Below are 15,750 nucleotides of genomic sequence, written 5' to 3'. Positions count from 1 at the left end.
ACATTTGTCTTACTTATTAGTTAATCAATGAAATTTATTTATTTCTCAATAAAGGAGAAAACCCGGATTAATTAGTGGATAAACAGGTTGGACCACACAAAGAAAGGTGGGCCCCATTTTTTATTTTTATTTTTCTTAAAAAATACTAACATTTCTTCCATTTTAATTTATTTGTCGTGATTATTATACATATACTAATCTCCATTTCGTATTATTTCATTGTTATTACTGCTCTCATTTTTGTATTTTCTTTTTCGAATTACTAGACATGCATAGTTAGATAAAGATTTTATAAAAAATAATCTCTCTATTTATTTGAGTTAACAACTATCATATCTTTTTAGATTCCACTAGATAGATTATTATTTTTCTAACTATTATGACACATAATGCATTTATATAATTTCAAAAAATATCAATATTATTTCTTAAAAAAATAAAAATATATATTCAAAGTTCAAAATAAATTACTCTTTCCGTTTCATTTTACTTGACTTTTATATTACAAAAAATATTTTAATTTACTTATCCAATTTTCACCAAGAGATTTTATTTCTTTCTTATATCATCTTTAAAATTAAATTAATATATAAAGTAATACTAACAGTTAAATTTAGATTCTCAAAATGTTATTAATAAAATTAATTAATTTAATAATATAATATTTAATTAAAGCTTTATTAAGCGATGTCAAATAAATACTTGTCATTTAATATAAAACAAATACATTATACCATAGAAATTAATATATTTTCCTTATATATATTACACTCCACCAAACAGAGCAGAGAAGAGGAAACACAACACCTGCTGATCTTCTTCTCCATTCACATACTACACCCAAAAAAGAAAAAAAGAAAAAAAACTGAAAAAAAATTTCAACAATTTTTTTTTTCTGTTGAATTTTATTCAATTTTGTTATAAACTTGGAGTTTTATAATTATTATCATTTTTGTGAGTATGGTATTGGTACAACAGGAAGAGGAAATCCGTGTTGTTGGAGGAGGAGGGAGAAAGGGAATGCGATTAGGTAAATATGAAGTTGGAAAAACACTTGGTGAAGGTAACTTTGGCAAAGTGAAATATGCAAAACATGTTGATTCTGGTAAATCTTTTGCTATTAAGATTTTGGACAAGAGTCGAATACTTGATCTCAGGTCTACTGATCAGGTGAGTTGTTAAATTCTCTTATTGAATTTTCTTCTGTCTAAAACATTTTGAGTTTGTCTGTAATGATCAATTTTTTTTGAATTATAAGAGGGAGAATCGTGTATACCCATAGCTTTATTGCACCGGACTGCCCTTTTTATAAGATGGAGAATCGAGCATGAACTCGAACGAACCATAAAATCAAAGTTTAGATAGCTAACCAACTGAGTTGCTAAGATTCTTTTTTGCTGCCTTGTGTGTGTGGATGAATTTTGATTTATTTGGATTTTTTGAATCTCTTCTTCCCTATTTTTTTCTTTTTTAAAAAAAATGGGAAGAATCGAAAGCTCATCAACAAGATAAAACTTTATGTAGCCTACAACCGAGCTACTAAAATTTTTGATTTTCCGAAAAAATAGTTATCAAAAACATTTCCTGTATGGATGATTTTTTTTTTCTGGATATCAAACGTAAATCATTTTCTCCCTAGTTTTTTTTTTTTTTTTTTTTTTAAATCTTCTTTTCCCTCATTTTTCTGTTTTTCTCTATTGTTTTTGTGTAAATTCATCTATTGGATCTTTTTTTTCTGAAAAAGAGCTTTTACGTAGATCAGTTTCTCTCTCTACTTTCTTTCTTAGTTGATGTTTTAGATAGAGAAATCTTCATCCCTAATTTTGTATAATTTATTCCGTATAATCTCATAAATAAGGTTCGTAGTCTTCACCGTACCATGTGAAGATAGATGGAAAGTTTCTGATAGACCACGGCTCAAGTAAAATGGGCTGGACGGGACATTTCTTTTATCCAGCTCATTGTGCAGTGGCTCTATCGGAAAAAATTTCTTTGACCACAAGAGGAGAAATAATTTTTTTGTACATCCTATCTTTTCAGACTCCGTTTATCGAATTACATTGATATGTTATTGTTGTTGGTATACGGGTCACGAGCTAGCTTTCTATTATGGGTAAACAATATAAATCTCGACAATTTAGAGCTTAATTATAGAAAATTTGCATAATTACTGAAAATCTCATTTTAGGTGTGTCGAAATACATAATTAGTTTCTGATACATCCAACGAAAATATATATATTTTTGTAAATATACATAATTAGCTCTCGATACATCCAATGAAGATACACAATTAGTTGAAATTTTTGTAATTATTTTCTAAGTGTGGGGATTTGTACAAATATAGTAAGTTAAGATGTATGCTTATGTTATTTTTCGTAATTTTGTTAGTCAAAATTTAGACAGATGAGAAGAAACTACCTAGTACAGAATTTTATTTTTACTCACTGAATTTTTAACTTGAGACCCCCTTGATTTTTGAATTTCTAAATCTTGATTTTTAACCATTTAAATTTCACAAATATTAAATTTTGAAGTCATAAATTTAGAGATATGGCTAAATATCTAAAGTTTGAATCCTCAATTTAATAATAATAGTTGTTTGGGGGGTTAGCAATTAGGTGAGAATTCTCATTTTCCACTAAATTTCCCAAATCTTTGTCACAAAAGGTTAAAGGATAAGCTAAATTTGGTGGTTAAAAATTCTCTAATTGGATGATGGATTAGTCCAACTTGACAACTAGTTGAATGATTAACATCTATAATTGTTAATTGTTTGATTAAAATTTGAAAAAATTATCTGATGTAGCTGTTTCGGCCCCGTTTTTTTTTATTTTTTTTAGAGTGGTGACCCTAATTTTGTTGATCCGGCAGTGTGATCCATGTTTATAATTTTTTTATATGGTGATAGCGCAGGGATCGGGCCGGACCTGTATGTTTTTGGGCTTAGAACTTATTTTGTATGCACGTATTATATAAATGCATTTAATGGGTTGTTTTCGAAAATACACATCATTGCGACTATGTCTCCACAATTGTACTCCTCTCCATTATAATGAATTCCTCTACCTCTGCCCGTGGTTTTTCGTGCAAGGGTAAATCTGTATGTTCTTATTTTTTCTTTCTTTGTGGTTTGTTTATTTTGTCCTATTCATAACAATTATTCTTTATAGTGGTACTTTTAGAAAATTACAAAATATAGCAACATTATGTATTTTTACAAGATACTAGTACTTGTTTATCCAAAAAAATACACAATCTATTTTGCTACGTTTTGAAACAAATTAAAATCTCTGTATATAATGTAAAAACGGGTGCTAATATCGCTACTTATGAAATTATCCCTTGAAAATTTGCTAGTTTTTTGGTAACTATGTTGGAAAAAAGAGCAAGAAAGAAATTTAAGATTACTTCTTGTTTGAACATAATTGTGTTAGTTGATGATCATATATATAACACTATACTTCTAAATTTGAAAATTGATATAACTCAATAAGCTTAATGCAGTTTCATGTGTAATTGCAGATTAAGAGGGAGATTGGTACTTTAAAACTCCTCAAACATCCTAATGTGGTTCGATTATACGAGGTATATTCGATCCTACTCCTTCTGCTTTTGATGTATTTGAAAAGTTTTACGTATACAAGTTGTGTTTGTAGTGGTCATAAAAATTCTTGTTATTCTTCAAAACGATGAGAAAAAGACACGCTGGACTCTGATACTATTTGTGTATAGAAAATTTGTGAATTCGTTTTTGCTTGAAGTAAAGAACGAACAAATGCTCCCTCTTCCACGGCTAAAAGTTTCGTATTTTTCTTCATTTTTTCAATGATATATTGCAGAAAGTCTGTTGAACTTTAGGAATACTTTTCAATCAATGAAGTTAAGAGGATTGTGATAATTCATCTTTTGGTTGTTGGAAAATAATAATTGGTGTGCCATCTCGACCCCCCCACATAATTAGATCTTTCTTTCCAACTTTACAAGGAATTGAATGCTCCATAACCGTAAGCGTCATATCATTGAATTTTGTGGTTTTATATTGCATATGGGAAACGGTCCCAGGATGTCTGGGACCGCGGGAAGAAGAAGGATGGATCTATACGATGACTTGAAAAAAATATGTGACAACTTTGTTTTGTTTTGTTTTTTCCCTTGGAGTTATTGGTGTTGTATGAAGACTTGGTCTATTGCTGGAATATTAAGGTAATATTCTGCGATAGACCATAATTTAATTGGTCTTTAAGTCAAATCATGGATCATGAATTCTGAACCTACTGATGTACTAACTACTCCATCTTCTCAAAAAAAAAAAATTGGTTCTTTTTCTTCGGTGGAGAACTTGGTTAAGATTTAACGTTTATGATGACTCTGTTGCTTGTCAAATGTTGCCTCATGGTGGCGAATAAACATTTAGGTATCTATCTATACATGGATTTCCTGGTGTTTAGTTCATGTTTGTAGTGATGCATTTCTAACGCGATTGTACAATTAAGCAGGTTTTAGCGAGCAAAAGCAAGATTTACATGGTGCTAGAATACGTGAATGGTGGTGAATTATTTGACAGAATCGTAAGTTACCTTGGTGATATTGTGCTTTTGCATAGTCGCGTTTCAGTTGTTGAGTTTTAGCCTTGACTACGATCCTTACTCATAGGTTTCCAAAGGAAAACTATCGGAGGCCCAAGGTAGGAAGCTCTTCCAACAATTGGTTGATGGCGTTTGTTACTGTCACGACAAAGGTGTCTCCCACCGAGACCTCAAGGTAACTAATCATATAGTGTGAAGCGCAAATATTGTAAGTTGTACTCATTATTCAGTCATGTAATTATGCGCGCTGTTGAAAATGCAGCTAGAAAATGTACTCATCGATTCAAAGGGAAACATAAAAATTACCGACTTTGGGCTCAGTGCTTTACCCCAACATTTTCGGGTATGGAATGACATCTTCTCTTTGTTGCGTATGTGAAATCTTTTCGTCAATCTTATCGAGCTTTTCTTTTCTTATACTATAGGATGATGGGCTGTTGCATACCACTTGCGGTAGTCCAAACTACGTCGCTCCAGAAATTCTTTCTAACAGAGGATATGATGGCGCGACATCAGATACCTGGTCTTGTGGTGTCATATTATATGTCATCCTCACCGGTTATTTACCCTTCGATGATAGAAATCTTGCAGTACTTTATCAAAAGGTAAGACCACTTCTTTTTTCTGTACATGTCTGAGCTCATTTATATGGCGTTTTTTGGAGCTAATAGTTTTAATATCGCTTTGATGAATATAAATCAGATACTTAAAGGGGACGTTCATATACCAAAATGGCTATCCGCAGGAGCAAAGAACCTTATAAAGAGGATTCTTGATCCCAACCCACATACTCGTATAACAATGGCACAAATCAAAGAAGACGGATGGTTCAAACAAGACTATATTCCTGTAAATCCCGATGAAGAAGATTTAGAAAGCGATGATCATGCATCGACAGATGATCAAGTCTTCACCATGCAAGAAACAGTATGGACTTTTGGACCCTTGAGTAATTGGCTCGCGATAATCATTTTAATACTTTAACAACTAATTGGTTGCTATATCGTTGTCACAGCCACTTGATGCTCAAAGAGATCCCGAATCACACCTTATCAATGCCTTTCAGCTCATAGGAATGTCGTCGTGCCTGGATCTCTCTGGATTTTTTGAGAAAGAGGTAACCTTTTATTCTAATAGTACCATACTATACAAGGAGCAAATAAAACCTAGACTTATTTCTTCTTGAATTATTCTAGGATGTTTCCGAGAGGAAGATCAGATTTACATCCAGTCTCTCTCCAAAACAGTTGCTGGAGAGGATCGAGAATATGGTGACTCAAATGGGATTTCATGTCCAGAAAAGACACGGAAGGGTTAGTATTAACTGTTGGCACTTCAGTCTGTATTTGCGTTGTTGCACAAGGAAGATTTACATTAAACTAAATTCCATGTTATGTCTTCCTACGTTGCAGTTGAAAGTGATGCAAGAGCAGAAAGGCCACAAAAGCGCGACTAGTCTATTGGTAGTTGCAGAGGTAAGCAAATGCTCGCGGTATTTGACTCCTTTACATTCAACGACAAGAAAGAAGAACAAAAGTAATTTTCCCTATGCATCATTTTGCAGGTCTTCGAGATCAGCCCATCACTGTATGTTGTAGAGTTACAAAAATCTTCAGGGGATTCGACAGTATATAGACAGGTATATCTCAAAAACATCCTCGTCTACCTTGTTGCAACGCGCAATCCTTCCAAACCGGTTAAACTAACTAAAACCACTTGTATCGCGCAGTTGTGTAATAGGTTATCGAATGACTTGGGAGTACACCGAAGTGAAGAGCTCCTAGCTACTACCGATGATTTGTTGTGAAAGCTGGACCATTTGCATCGGTCACTAGATACATTCTTTCGTTCTTTTTTTGCCCCGTTTCTCCTCCTCTTCTTCCCTGTTTGGAGGAGTCGACGAGCTGTGAGCAGTAAGCACACCCTTGGAGTTGGTTGTTTGACTCATCAATAGCGTGAGATTAAGTGTACATAGGAGGGAACGAGATCTCTTGTCCTCTTACAATTGAAACATGTAAAAAGGACGTAAAATTTTAAAAATATATACTATATATGTAAAGGGCTAGAAAACTATTTCTCCCTAAATACGGCAGAAATCGCCTTATCGATTAGTACATTAAGGTAAATTTGTATTTTGTAGTGTCTATTATTTAGAGGGACTTATTGAGTCTCCAGGCAAATGTCCTCTTTGGAACATGGCTATTAATGGCCTTATTGATTAGTAAATTCAATTAAATTTGTATTTTGTAGTATCAATTATTAGGATTTTAGTCTTTACAAAGGCCTTTGAATTGTCCAAGTAGATGTTCTTTTTGAAATAAATAAAATAAAAATGCTTTATGTGATTTAAGATAAAGTTACTTTGCACATGGTTGTGAGTTTTTCAGTACTCGATATTTTACTTTTTTTTACAATTATTGTGTATACTATATAGTGTTGTGTAAATGATTGTGCACGTTGAACTGTGTAAAGAGAAAGATTCTCTTGTTTATATTGAAAATCATGTCAATTGTAAGACATGATGCAATGACAAAGATAGCATATTCAATGTACTTTCACGAGTAGAATTTAGAGATACTAGGATATACGCAAATTTTATTCCGACCTTTGTGGGGTAGAGAGGTCAGCCATGATGCTTGTTTTAAAGAAGAGTATTGCGTTTTTGGAATTGAAGCGTAATTGTTGGTGTTGTATAGTGTCATTTTGCAGCTATTTTATACAAAGACTCAAAGAGGAAACAAAATTGGCATTGCTACTTTACTGTAGAAAGTAGAACAAATGTAACAACTAATATAAAGATCGTAGAAAAAAAATCAAGAGGTAACTGGTAAAGTTCTTGCGATATGACCAGGAGGTCTTGGGTTCACGTCGTGGTATAAATGATGTTAAAAGTTTTGTTTCCGATGATTATATTATACTAATTTTATTATAATATAAATTAAAAGTTACGCCACGCCTCGTGCTACGTAAAACGTCTCGCCTCACGCGCACACATTTTAGAACACTGCTTGGGAGGGAGGAAGAAAGAGACAATAATAGTGTCCATACTTAAAGTCTGTCCATCATAAAGTTGAATATGTCTACTGGCACTGTCAATTATTAGTAGGGATGCTGCACAATGCACATGATCCCCCAGTCTTGTTGTACATTACAATATGGTCAACTGGTAAGATTTATATCTAGATGAAATTTTAAACTATAGTTGGTGCATTATTCTCATCCCAACAGGCAAGATTAGATCTTCATTCTGCTTTGAAAGTTGGTACTTTTATGTTGTCTAGTCCCAAAGAAGTCAACCCGTGCACTAAAGCTTTCGCTATGCGCGGTTCAGAAAAGGACAAGACCACAGGGGTGGTCTATTGTACGCAACTTTACCTTACATTTTTGCAAGGGACTATTTTTCATAATAGGTTCCATTCTGGAAGTCGATGACTATTCATAGCTATTATCTTGATACCAAAGAAGAGTTCGACCCAATATTTTTATAAGTAGAAGTAATGTCATGGTATAAAAACTACTATGTGATACAAGCAAGGTTGGCAACGGATCGAAATCAGTACCGCCAGACCGATTTAACCGGTACCGAAACTTCCTTACCAAATTTGTCCCCAAAACCGGCATTACCGGAACTGGAATACCGAAATTTTACCTTGGTATGCACCGGTTCGTTGGTTACTGGCGGGAAACCGGGTCGGATCGGAACGACACCGGAACTTTACCGGAAGAGACGACGAAAATGGCCTTAGTCGTACTGCGTACAGTTTTTTTTTCAACTTTTAATTTAAATTATATATGTATTAACTTATATAATTTAATGGCCTTAACTTAAATATATATTAACTTATACAATTTATATAAGTTTTATATATATATATTAACTTATATAATTTAATGTCCTTAACTTATATATATATATTAACATATATAATTTATGTAAGTTTTATATAATTTATTAACTTTTTTTAATAAGTTTAAGTTTTAATATATCTTAAAAAGTTTAAAATTTTAACTTAAAAAATATATCTTAAGTTTAAGTCAATAAATATAACATGTTTTAATATATCTTACACTTAAAAATATATCCTTAAGTTTAAGTTAATATAATATTTTTAATAAGTTTAAGAAGTTAAATTATATTTATATAATTTTAAGTTGTAAAGTTAAAATTTTCCTAACTTTATAAAGTTTTGTATTAAACTTTTTTTCTCCATAATTGCAACAAACAAAAGACAAAGTTTTAAATAAAATTAGGCGAATAGCCGTTATATTTATTCAAATTTCATACGTTGTACATTTATTACAAAGATATTAAAAGAAAATCTAATTTACGCAATTACCTTCTAGCAAGGGCTCTGTTTGAATTAGATCTCTATTGTAGAATCTTATTAATATCTTCTAAATTGTCTATAGTATTTTTGGCGTAACTTTTCTATTTCTTCGGCAGATAAATCTTCCGGAATTGATCTTTTATCTTATTCCTCCATTGCTTCCATTCCATCATCACTATTGTCCTAAAAAATTTCATCTATTTCGTCTTTAACATGGGACGGTAATTTGAGAGCCCAAAATTTCTTCGTTCGGCATTGATCCAATCTCTAAATAATAACGAAATCTCCAAACTATCCCTTGCTAACTAATATCAATGATCTCTTATTATAAATCTTCCTGCGCTAAAAGCCTGAAGAAGCTTGAGCTGATAGCACATCTCGAACCATCCTTAAAAGTTTTGAAAATTGTCTGATATGGGTCTTCCATCATGATAAAAGTTTTTGTTTTCCAGTTTCATCTCTAATACTTTCCCAATCCTGTGAAAGATACGAATCAAAATCATTACTCTACAACATTGAAGACTAAGTTCTTCACCCATCTCGTCATCTAAATCATCATATCTACATCTAGAAGTAGGAGGCTCGATCGGCTCAGTATTTTGTTCCATAACTTAATACAAGTTATATAAACTCCTATCTTAGGTACTATGCTAGCACAACAAGTATCAATTGATGGCTTTTCATGAGGTCCAATTTCTAAATTGTTGTATAATTTTTTAACCAACATAACTGCACCATGTTCTTTATAAAATAGGTTGTATAAAGTAGTTGTCAAAAAAAATTGTGGAATAGGAAAATAATATTTTTTAAATTTATCAACCATAGCTTCAATTGCCTCTTTGTAAGGACATATTTGTTTTTATATTTAGCAAGTACTTTAGAAATAGCAGTAATAGTTATTAAAATAGAAGAGATAGTTGGAGTATATTGAGCAGATACTGTGTTCGTAGCTTGATAAAAAGTTTTCAAAAATTTAGAAAGTTCTTCTACTTCAATCCAATCATCTTCATTAGCATTAAATTAACATCCTCATTATAAGCATTATAAACTAATTGTATAGATTTACGATATATAAAAGCAATTTCAAGCAATTGAAACAAAGAATTCCATCTAGTAGGAATTTCTTTTGGAACTTTTCTATATGGAAGGTCACATTGTTTACATTTATAGTTAAAATCATCCATTACATCCTTTCTTTTATTTTTAAAAATATAACTACAAGCAATTCGAACTTTACAACAACCATTTCCAAACAAATGAACACCATCATGTACTATCAAATTTAAAATATGTGCAGTACATCTAACATGAAAATGATCTTCATCCATAGGACATAATCTAGTTTTTAACTCTTCAATAGCTTTCAAATTATTAGAAGCATTATCTAATGTGCATGTCATAGGTTTACCAATAAATCTAAAATATTTCATGCTCTCTGTTATTGTACTAGCTATATACACATCAATTTTAGACTCGTCAACATATTTATAAGCAATAATTATTTTTGGCATGTTCTAATCATGATCAATCCAATGAGCCGTGAGAGTAAAATAATCATTACCGACAATACTACGATCCATATCAGAAGTAACATATATTCTACCATCAAATTTATCAATAAGCAACGAAGAAAATGGCAATGTTTAGCTTGAAATTTAAAAATATCATTTTTAATTGTATTTCATGAAAACACTTTAAAACAGGGATTATATACTCATGGAATATATACTCGTGGAATATAATAAATAAAACTGGGATGCGAAGGAAAACTAAAAGAGAAACCCATAACAACAACCATTTTCGCTAGTTCTTCTCTATCTACATCTTCGCTATATGTCGATGATGAACTTGGACCAACCGGGTTAAACATGTTTAAACGAGTTTGAATCATATTACCTCCTACAGATTCATGCAGAAATGGTGTACCATCTTTTTTTTGCCTTAGCCTCATTTTTTAGACGAATAAATTCTTTATTACATTTCATCAAATGCGAAGTTTGCTACCCTGTCCCGCCATTTTTTTTCCCGGTCAAATGTTTAAAAACATTCTTGCATTTATTGCAAGTAGCAGTACTTTTTACCCTATCATGCTCCATAAATTTTCAAACTAAAGACCTTTTTGTACGTTCGGTACCTTTAGCCCTAGTAAATTTCGGTAAAGGAAAATATTCTTCACCGTGTTCGGGTAATTCCGTAACCGAACTAGTAGGGATAGGGGTATCACCTATCTCTTGTTCTTCTATATCATCTTCTTCCAGTAAGTCTTCCTCAAAATTATCATAACGCCTACTTAGGGTCTCGTGATCTAATTCCATACCGATACCAACATCGCAACCATTAGGCTGTGAAAAAAAAGTTTCATTAAGTTTAGGCGGTAATGAACTAGTACTAGCCTTACTTTTTTTATTTCTACGAAAAATCTTACCAAAGATTGATTTTTTACCACTATTATTTTTTCCGAAATTCATAATTAAAATTAAATAAAATTAAAATATTAAAACAAGCAATACAAATATTATAAATTAAAAAATTAATGTAAGTAAACAAATGTAGATACTAAAAAATAAAAATATAGATATTAAAGTAAATAAAAAGAGATTAAAGTTGGAAAGAATATACCGAACGTCTGCGTAAAAGAAGACATATACCAAATGTCAGAATTAAAAGATGATAATTGAAACTTGTAATATCTTCAAAAAAATCTTCAACTTCGACTAATATAATAATTATAAATATTTGGCGAGAATATGAGAATATTAAGAGAGAGTATGAGAACTGAGAATATTTAATTTGTGTGAAAAAAAATTAAAATGAAGAATATTAATAGTGAGAATTTTAAGGGGTGGTGTGGGGTAATTGGGAGGAGGGGGGTGCAATAGCTAATTGCAACGGCCAAAAGAGCCGTTGCTTACTGCCAACCCAATTAAAAAAAAAATAGTTAGAAATACAACCTTCTTGTTCAACTGTTGAGCAAATATGATCCAGATTTTGTTCAAAAAATGTGAAAAAAGTGAACTGAAGATATCACAATGAATTTTTAACGCGTCGCCGAACCGGAATCAAAAATAACGGAATTTTTCGATGGTTCACACCGGTACAGTATTCCGGACCATTAGATACCGGTATATCGGCACCAATCGGTACCGTTGTGTTATCGGTACCAGAACCGAACCGGAAACGAAATTAATGGACCGAAAAGAAACTTATTGGTTCCGTTGCCAGCCTTAGATACAAGTCAATTCCATCATTTTAATTTTCAAACAATATATAAAAGAAACACAATTTCTTAAAATATATGACTATCTTACTAAACAATTTACCTCTCTAAAAGAAATAATCAATAAATCATTAATATTATAATTAAATCATCAACTCTTTCAGAATAAAGATAAAATACTTTTAAATAACAAAATAAAATATGATAATTTTGAATTATAGGACAAAAACATAACGACAAATGAAAAGTAACAACAAAAACAACAACAACATGTCTTGTGTATTCCCACAAAGGGGGGTCTGAGGAAGGTAAAATATATGCAATCCATACCACTACCAATGAAAAGTGAAGATGTAAAATTCAGATATGTATTTTAAACAGAAATGTTAAGTCATATTCACCCTCACGACGTTCTCTAATAGTAAATAAACTAGTTACTCATAATTTTCTTATCTCTACCATTCAGATAAACTTCTAGTCATTATTCATTTAGTAGAAAATTATGAGTATCAACAACGTTTGCTAAGGAATTTGACGCAATTTGTGTAGGAATTATTAGGCGAACCCTGAGCGTTTGGCGTTGGGCGTTAGGCATGTTCAGAACGTATAGTCAGGAGCTTAGGGCATAAGCCTCATAAAAAACAAGTCTCACACATGAGTCCTGAGGCGTTTCGCCAAACCTCGCCCCAGGGCGAGTCCTGAGGCGAGTCCCAACAATGCCTTTTTAAACACTGCTCCTAAGACTCAACCCCCATAGTTATTGTATCGTATTGTATTCCTTCGATGAATATAATATTTGAGTATATTATATAATTTCTTATTATTACATTAACACATCAACAATTTGAAGAATAAGTCTATAAAAAAAGTAGAATACATAATAAAACTTCTATAAAAAGATAAAGAAAAAATATGATTATTAGATAATCAATAAATATTTTTTTAAAAAAAGTAACGACGCGATTATACCAAATTCATTATTACATAAAATAGAACTTTTTATCATCACGTCTATAAAAAAAATTGAATAGATTGTTTAGTTTGATTTATAAATATAGGTAGATCCACGTTTACTTATATTTTTTTTCTAAAAATTAATTCAAATTGAACCACGAACTATTAGGGTGTGCTTGGTATGATGGAAAATGTTTTTCTATTTTTTCTTGTTTGTTGGTAGTAAAATATTAGAAAAATATTTTTCAAGATAACTCATTTTCCTCTATTTGAGGAAAAATAATTTCCCCCATGGGTCAAGGGAAGTCATTTTCCGAAAAATGACAAATGTGACTTATGCCCCCACCCCCACCCCAATAATACTCATATTCACATTTCTCAAAAAATTCACATTACTCAAAAATATTTCTAAAAATTATATATATACATATGGTAAAGTTACCTTATGACATTAAATTCAATTTGGTAAAGTATTTACACAAATCTCAAACTAATTACATAAATCCTTTAAGTATGGTACTTTCTCTCTCTTAAATATTATACATCTAAACCACGTTTTTTTCTTCCGTATTTTGCTCTCACTTGCTCCCATTACCCACCCGTATTTTCCTCCATATTTGAAACTCATCTTTCACGGTAAAATTCAAGAAAAATCTACTTAGAGGTTACCAATTTGTAAGTTATCAAGCTTTAATTGATTTTACTGATTTACTTCATTAATTTTTTAATTTTTTTTCAACTTTACCAATTCAGGATTTTTCCGGATTCTTCTTTGGTTGCATGTTGGCTTTGTATGAAATTACCGTATTTTATCGTGATACTCAAGTTTTGTAGTTCGATTTTTACCCTTTTTTCATATACTACAAGTTAGATCTTTGATTTTCTTGTTTTGTAGTTGCTACTGTTAAATCAATATAGTGTAAAATTGGTAATGGATTCTCGTCCTAACTTTAGTTTAGGACTTAGTCAGTTGGATGCTAAAGAACAAGATATTCCCATTAGTTTTGTTCCTGATACATTTGATTATGAGGAGCCCAATTTTGCAGAGAATCGTTCAAAGCACCGAAACGACTCCGTAACAATGAAGAAATTAAAGGAAGTTGCAAGTTCTAGATCGAAGAAGTCAGGTTCAAAAGCGGCAAGTAAAAAGAAGGTTGATGATTCCGGTCGACCACGTCTTCCGAAGGTATTGATTATAAGTTGATAATATAGGTTTATACAGTGTGCATATGTGTTCTATACATAATGTATGAGTTGAATATTTTTATATGACATTATACATTCTGGAAGTTTATATTGTAAAGTATAAGCTATAATATATAAGACATTATACATTCGTTATTTTGTCCCACTAATATATAATATAGGTATTCTGAAATACATTTCAATATGTTATACATTGACAGTTCTGAACATCCAAACAACTATAAAGTCTTAATATTATATAAGGTAACATTATACATTCTGACAAGTCTATAGGTAATACATATTTAAGGTGAAAATATGTATTATGACATTATACATTACTGCAGTTTAATTTTTAAATGTATAAGTTACCCTTATACATGTCCAACTGTTGTTTAATTAGGGTCTGATTTATTTTTTTAAATGTATAAGTTACCCTCATACGTGTGTTACTGTTGTGTAATTAGGGTCTGATTTTATTTTTTCAGGGTATGAAATACCGAATGACAAAGTCCCTGCTCACCAATTGCATATCGGTAGCTTATGTAACCGTGCTTTCGGTGAAGACATAAAGACATATTTTGGAGAGGATGTTTTAGGGACATTTAGGAATATGATTTTTGGGATATTTCTCGACTTGCCTCAGTGCAACTGGATAGGCCAAATTTCAAAATGTCTCCTTATGCTAGAAATCCAGAAGCATAATAAGGACAGATTCATGTGTAGGTACAAGGGAAAATCCTGAAATTTAAGATGCTTGAATTTGCCATTATTATCGGTCTTAAATGTACCGGTAATATTGGTGATTATATGTATACTTCATCATCAAAATCAGTTTTGATGTCGAAGTATTTTTTCGATGCTAAAGCAGGAAAAATTAGGTCAAAACTGATAACACGTGTGAAGATGAAAAACTTCGATAACTTTGAAGATGCTCTGAACCTGGCGATATTATTCTTTGTTCATACATTCCTGTTTTCTCAGCATAAGGAAGCACCCATCAGTTTAGCTCACTTTCAGATGGTCGGTACATACACTTTTCATGAGGGAAGATGGCTAAGTTGATGTAGCACGGATATCCGATAAGAGAATTTAATAATTGAATCCTATGCAACAATTGTGTATCCTAAAGGATGTCAGGGGATCTCCGGTGCACACCCGAAGAGTAGCAACGACAAACACATATAAATACTTGGTATACACAAGTCTTGTGTTATTCATAAGTCTTTAATTTTATTCTTCATATAATACAGTTTATTTTTATTAGCTATGAATTTAAGGTGACATATACACATACTATATTTAAGTCCAAGTCCATATAAGCAAACCACCAGCCTATTCCCCAGCCATTGTGGGACATTACCCACTCCACCCCCCCCCCCCCCCCCAAAAAAAAACCCCTCATACACTTAGGACCATCTGACGCGTGGATCGGGAGCCCAAACAGAGATGGACATTGCTCTGATACCTTATAAATA

General features: G+C 31.8%; 1 protein-coding gene across 1 annotated transcript; it reads left to right on the top strand.

The window, feature by feature from the left end:
- The first annotated feature begins 725 nt into the window (after window positions 1-725).
- LOC107871235 (CBL-interacting serine/threonine-protein kinase 1) lies at window positions 726-6,955 on the top strand. The gene is made up of 12 exons (XM_016718102.2): window positions 726-1,170; window positions 3,525-3,587; window positions 4,499-4,570; window positions 4,656-4,763; window positions 4,851-4,931; window positions 5,014-5,193; window positions 5,291-5,515; window positions 5,604-5,705; window positions 5,785-5,901; window positions 6,001-6,063; window positions 6,153-6,227; window positions 6,318-6,955. The coding sequence occupies exons 1-12, from the start codon at window positions 961-963 to the stop codon at window positions 6,393-6,395; spliced, it is 1,374 nt and encodes a 457-aa protein (XP_016573588.1). The 5' UTR covers window positions 726-960; the 3' UTR covers window positions 6,396-6,955.
- The last annotated feature ends 8,795 nt before the right edge of the window (window positions 6,956-15,750 follow it).

The sequence above is a fragment of the Capsicum annuum genome, chromosome 5 (genome assembly GCF_002878395.1).
Source record: "Capsicum annuum cultivar UCD-10X-F1 chromosome 5, UCD10Xv1.1, whole genome shotgun sequence".
Classification (NCBI taxonomy): domain Eukaryota; kingdom Viridiplantae; phylum Streptophyta; class Magnoliopsida; order Solanales; family Solanaceae; genus Capsicum; species Capsicum annuum.
Note: the sequence above shows the minus strand (reverse complement) of the source record. Positions and strands in the feature narration are given on the sequence as shown.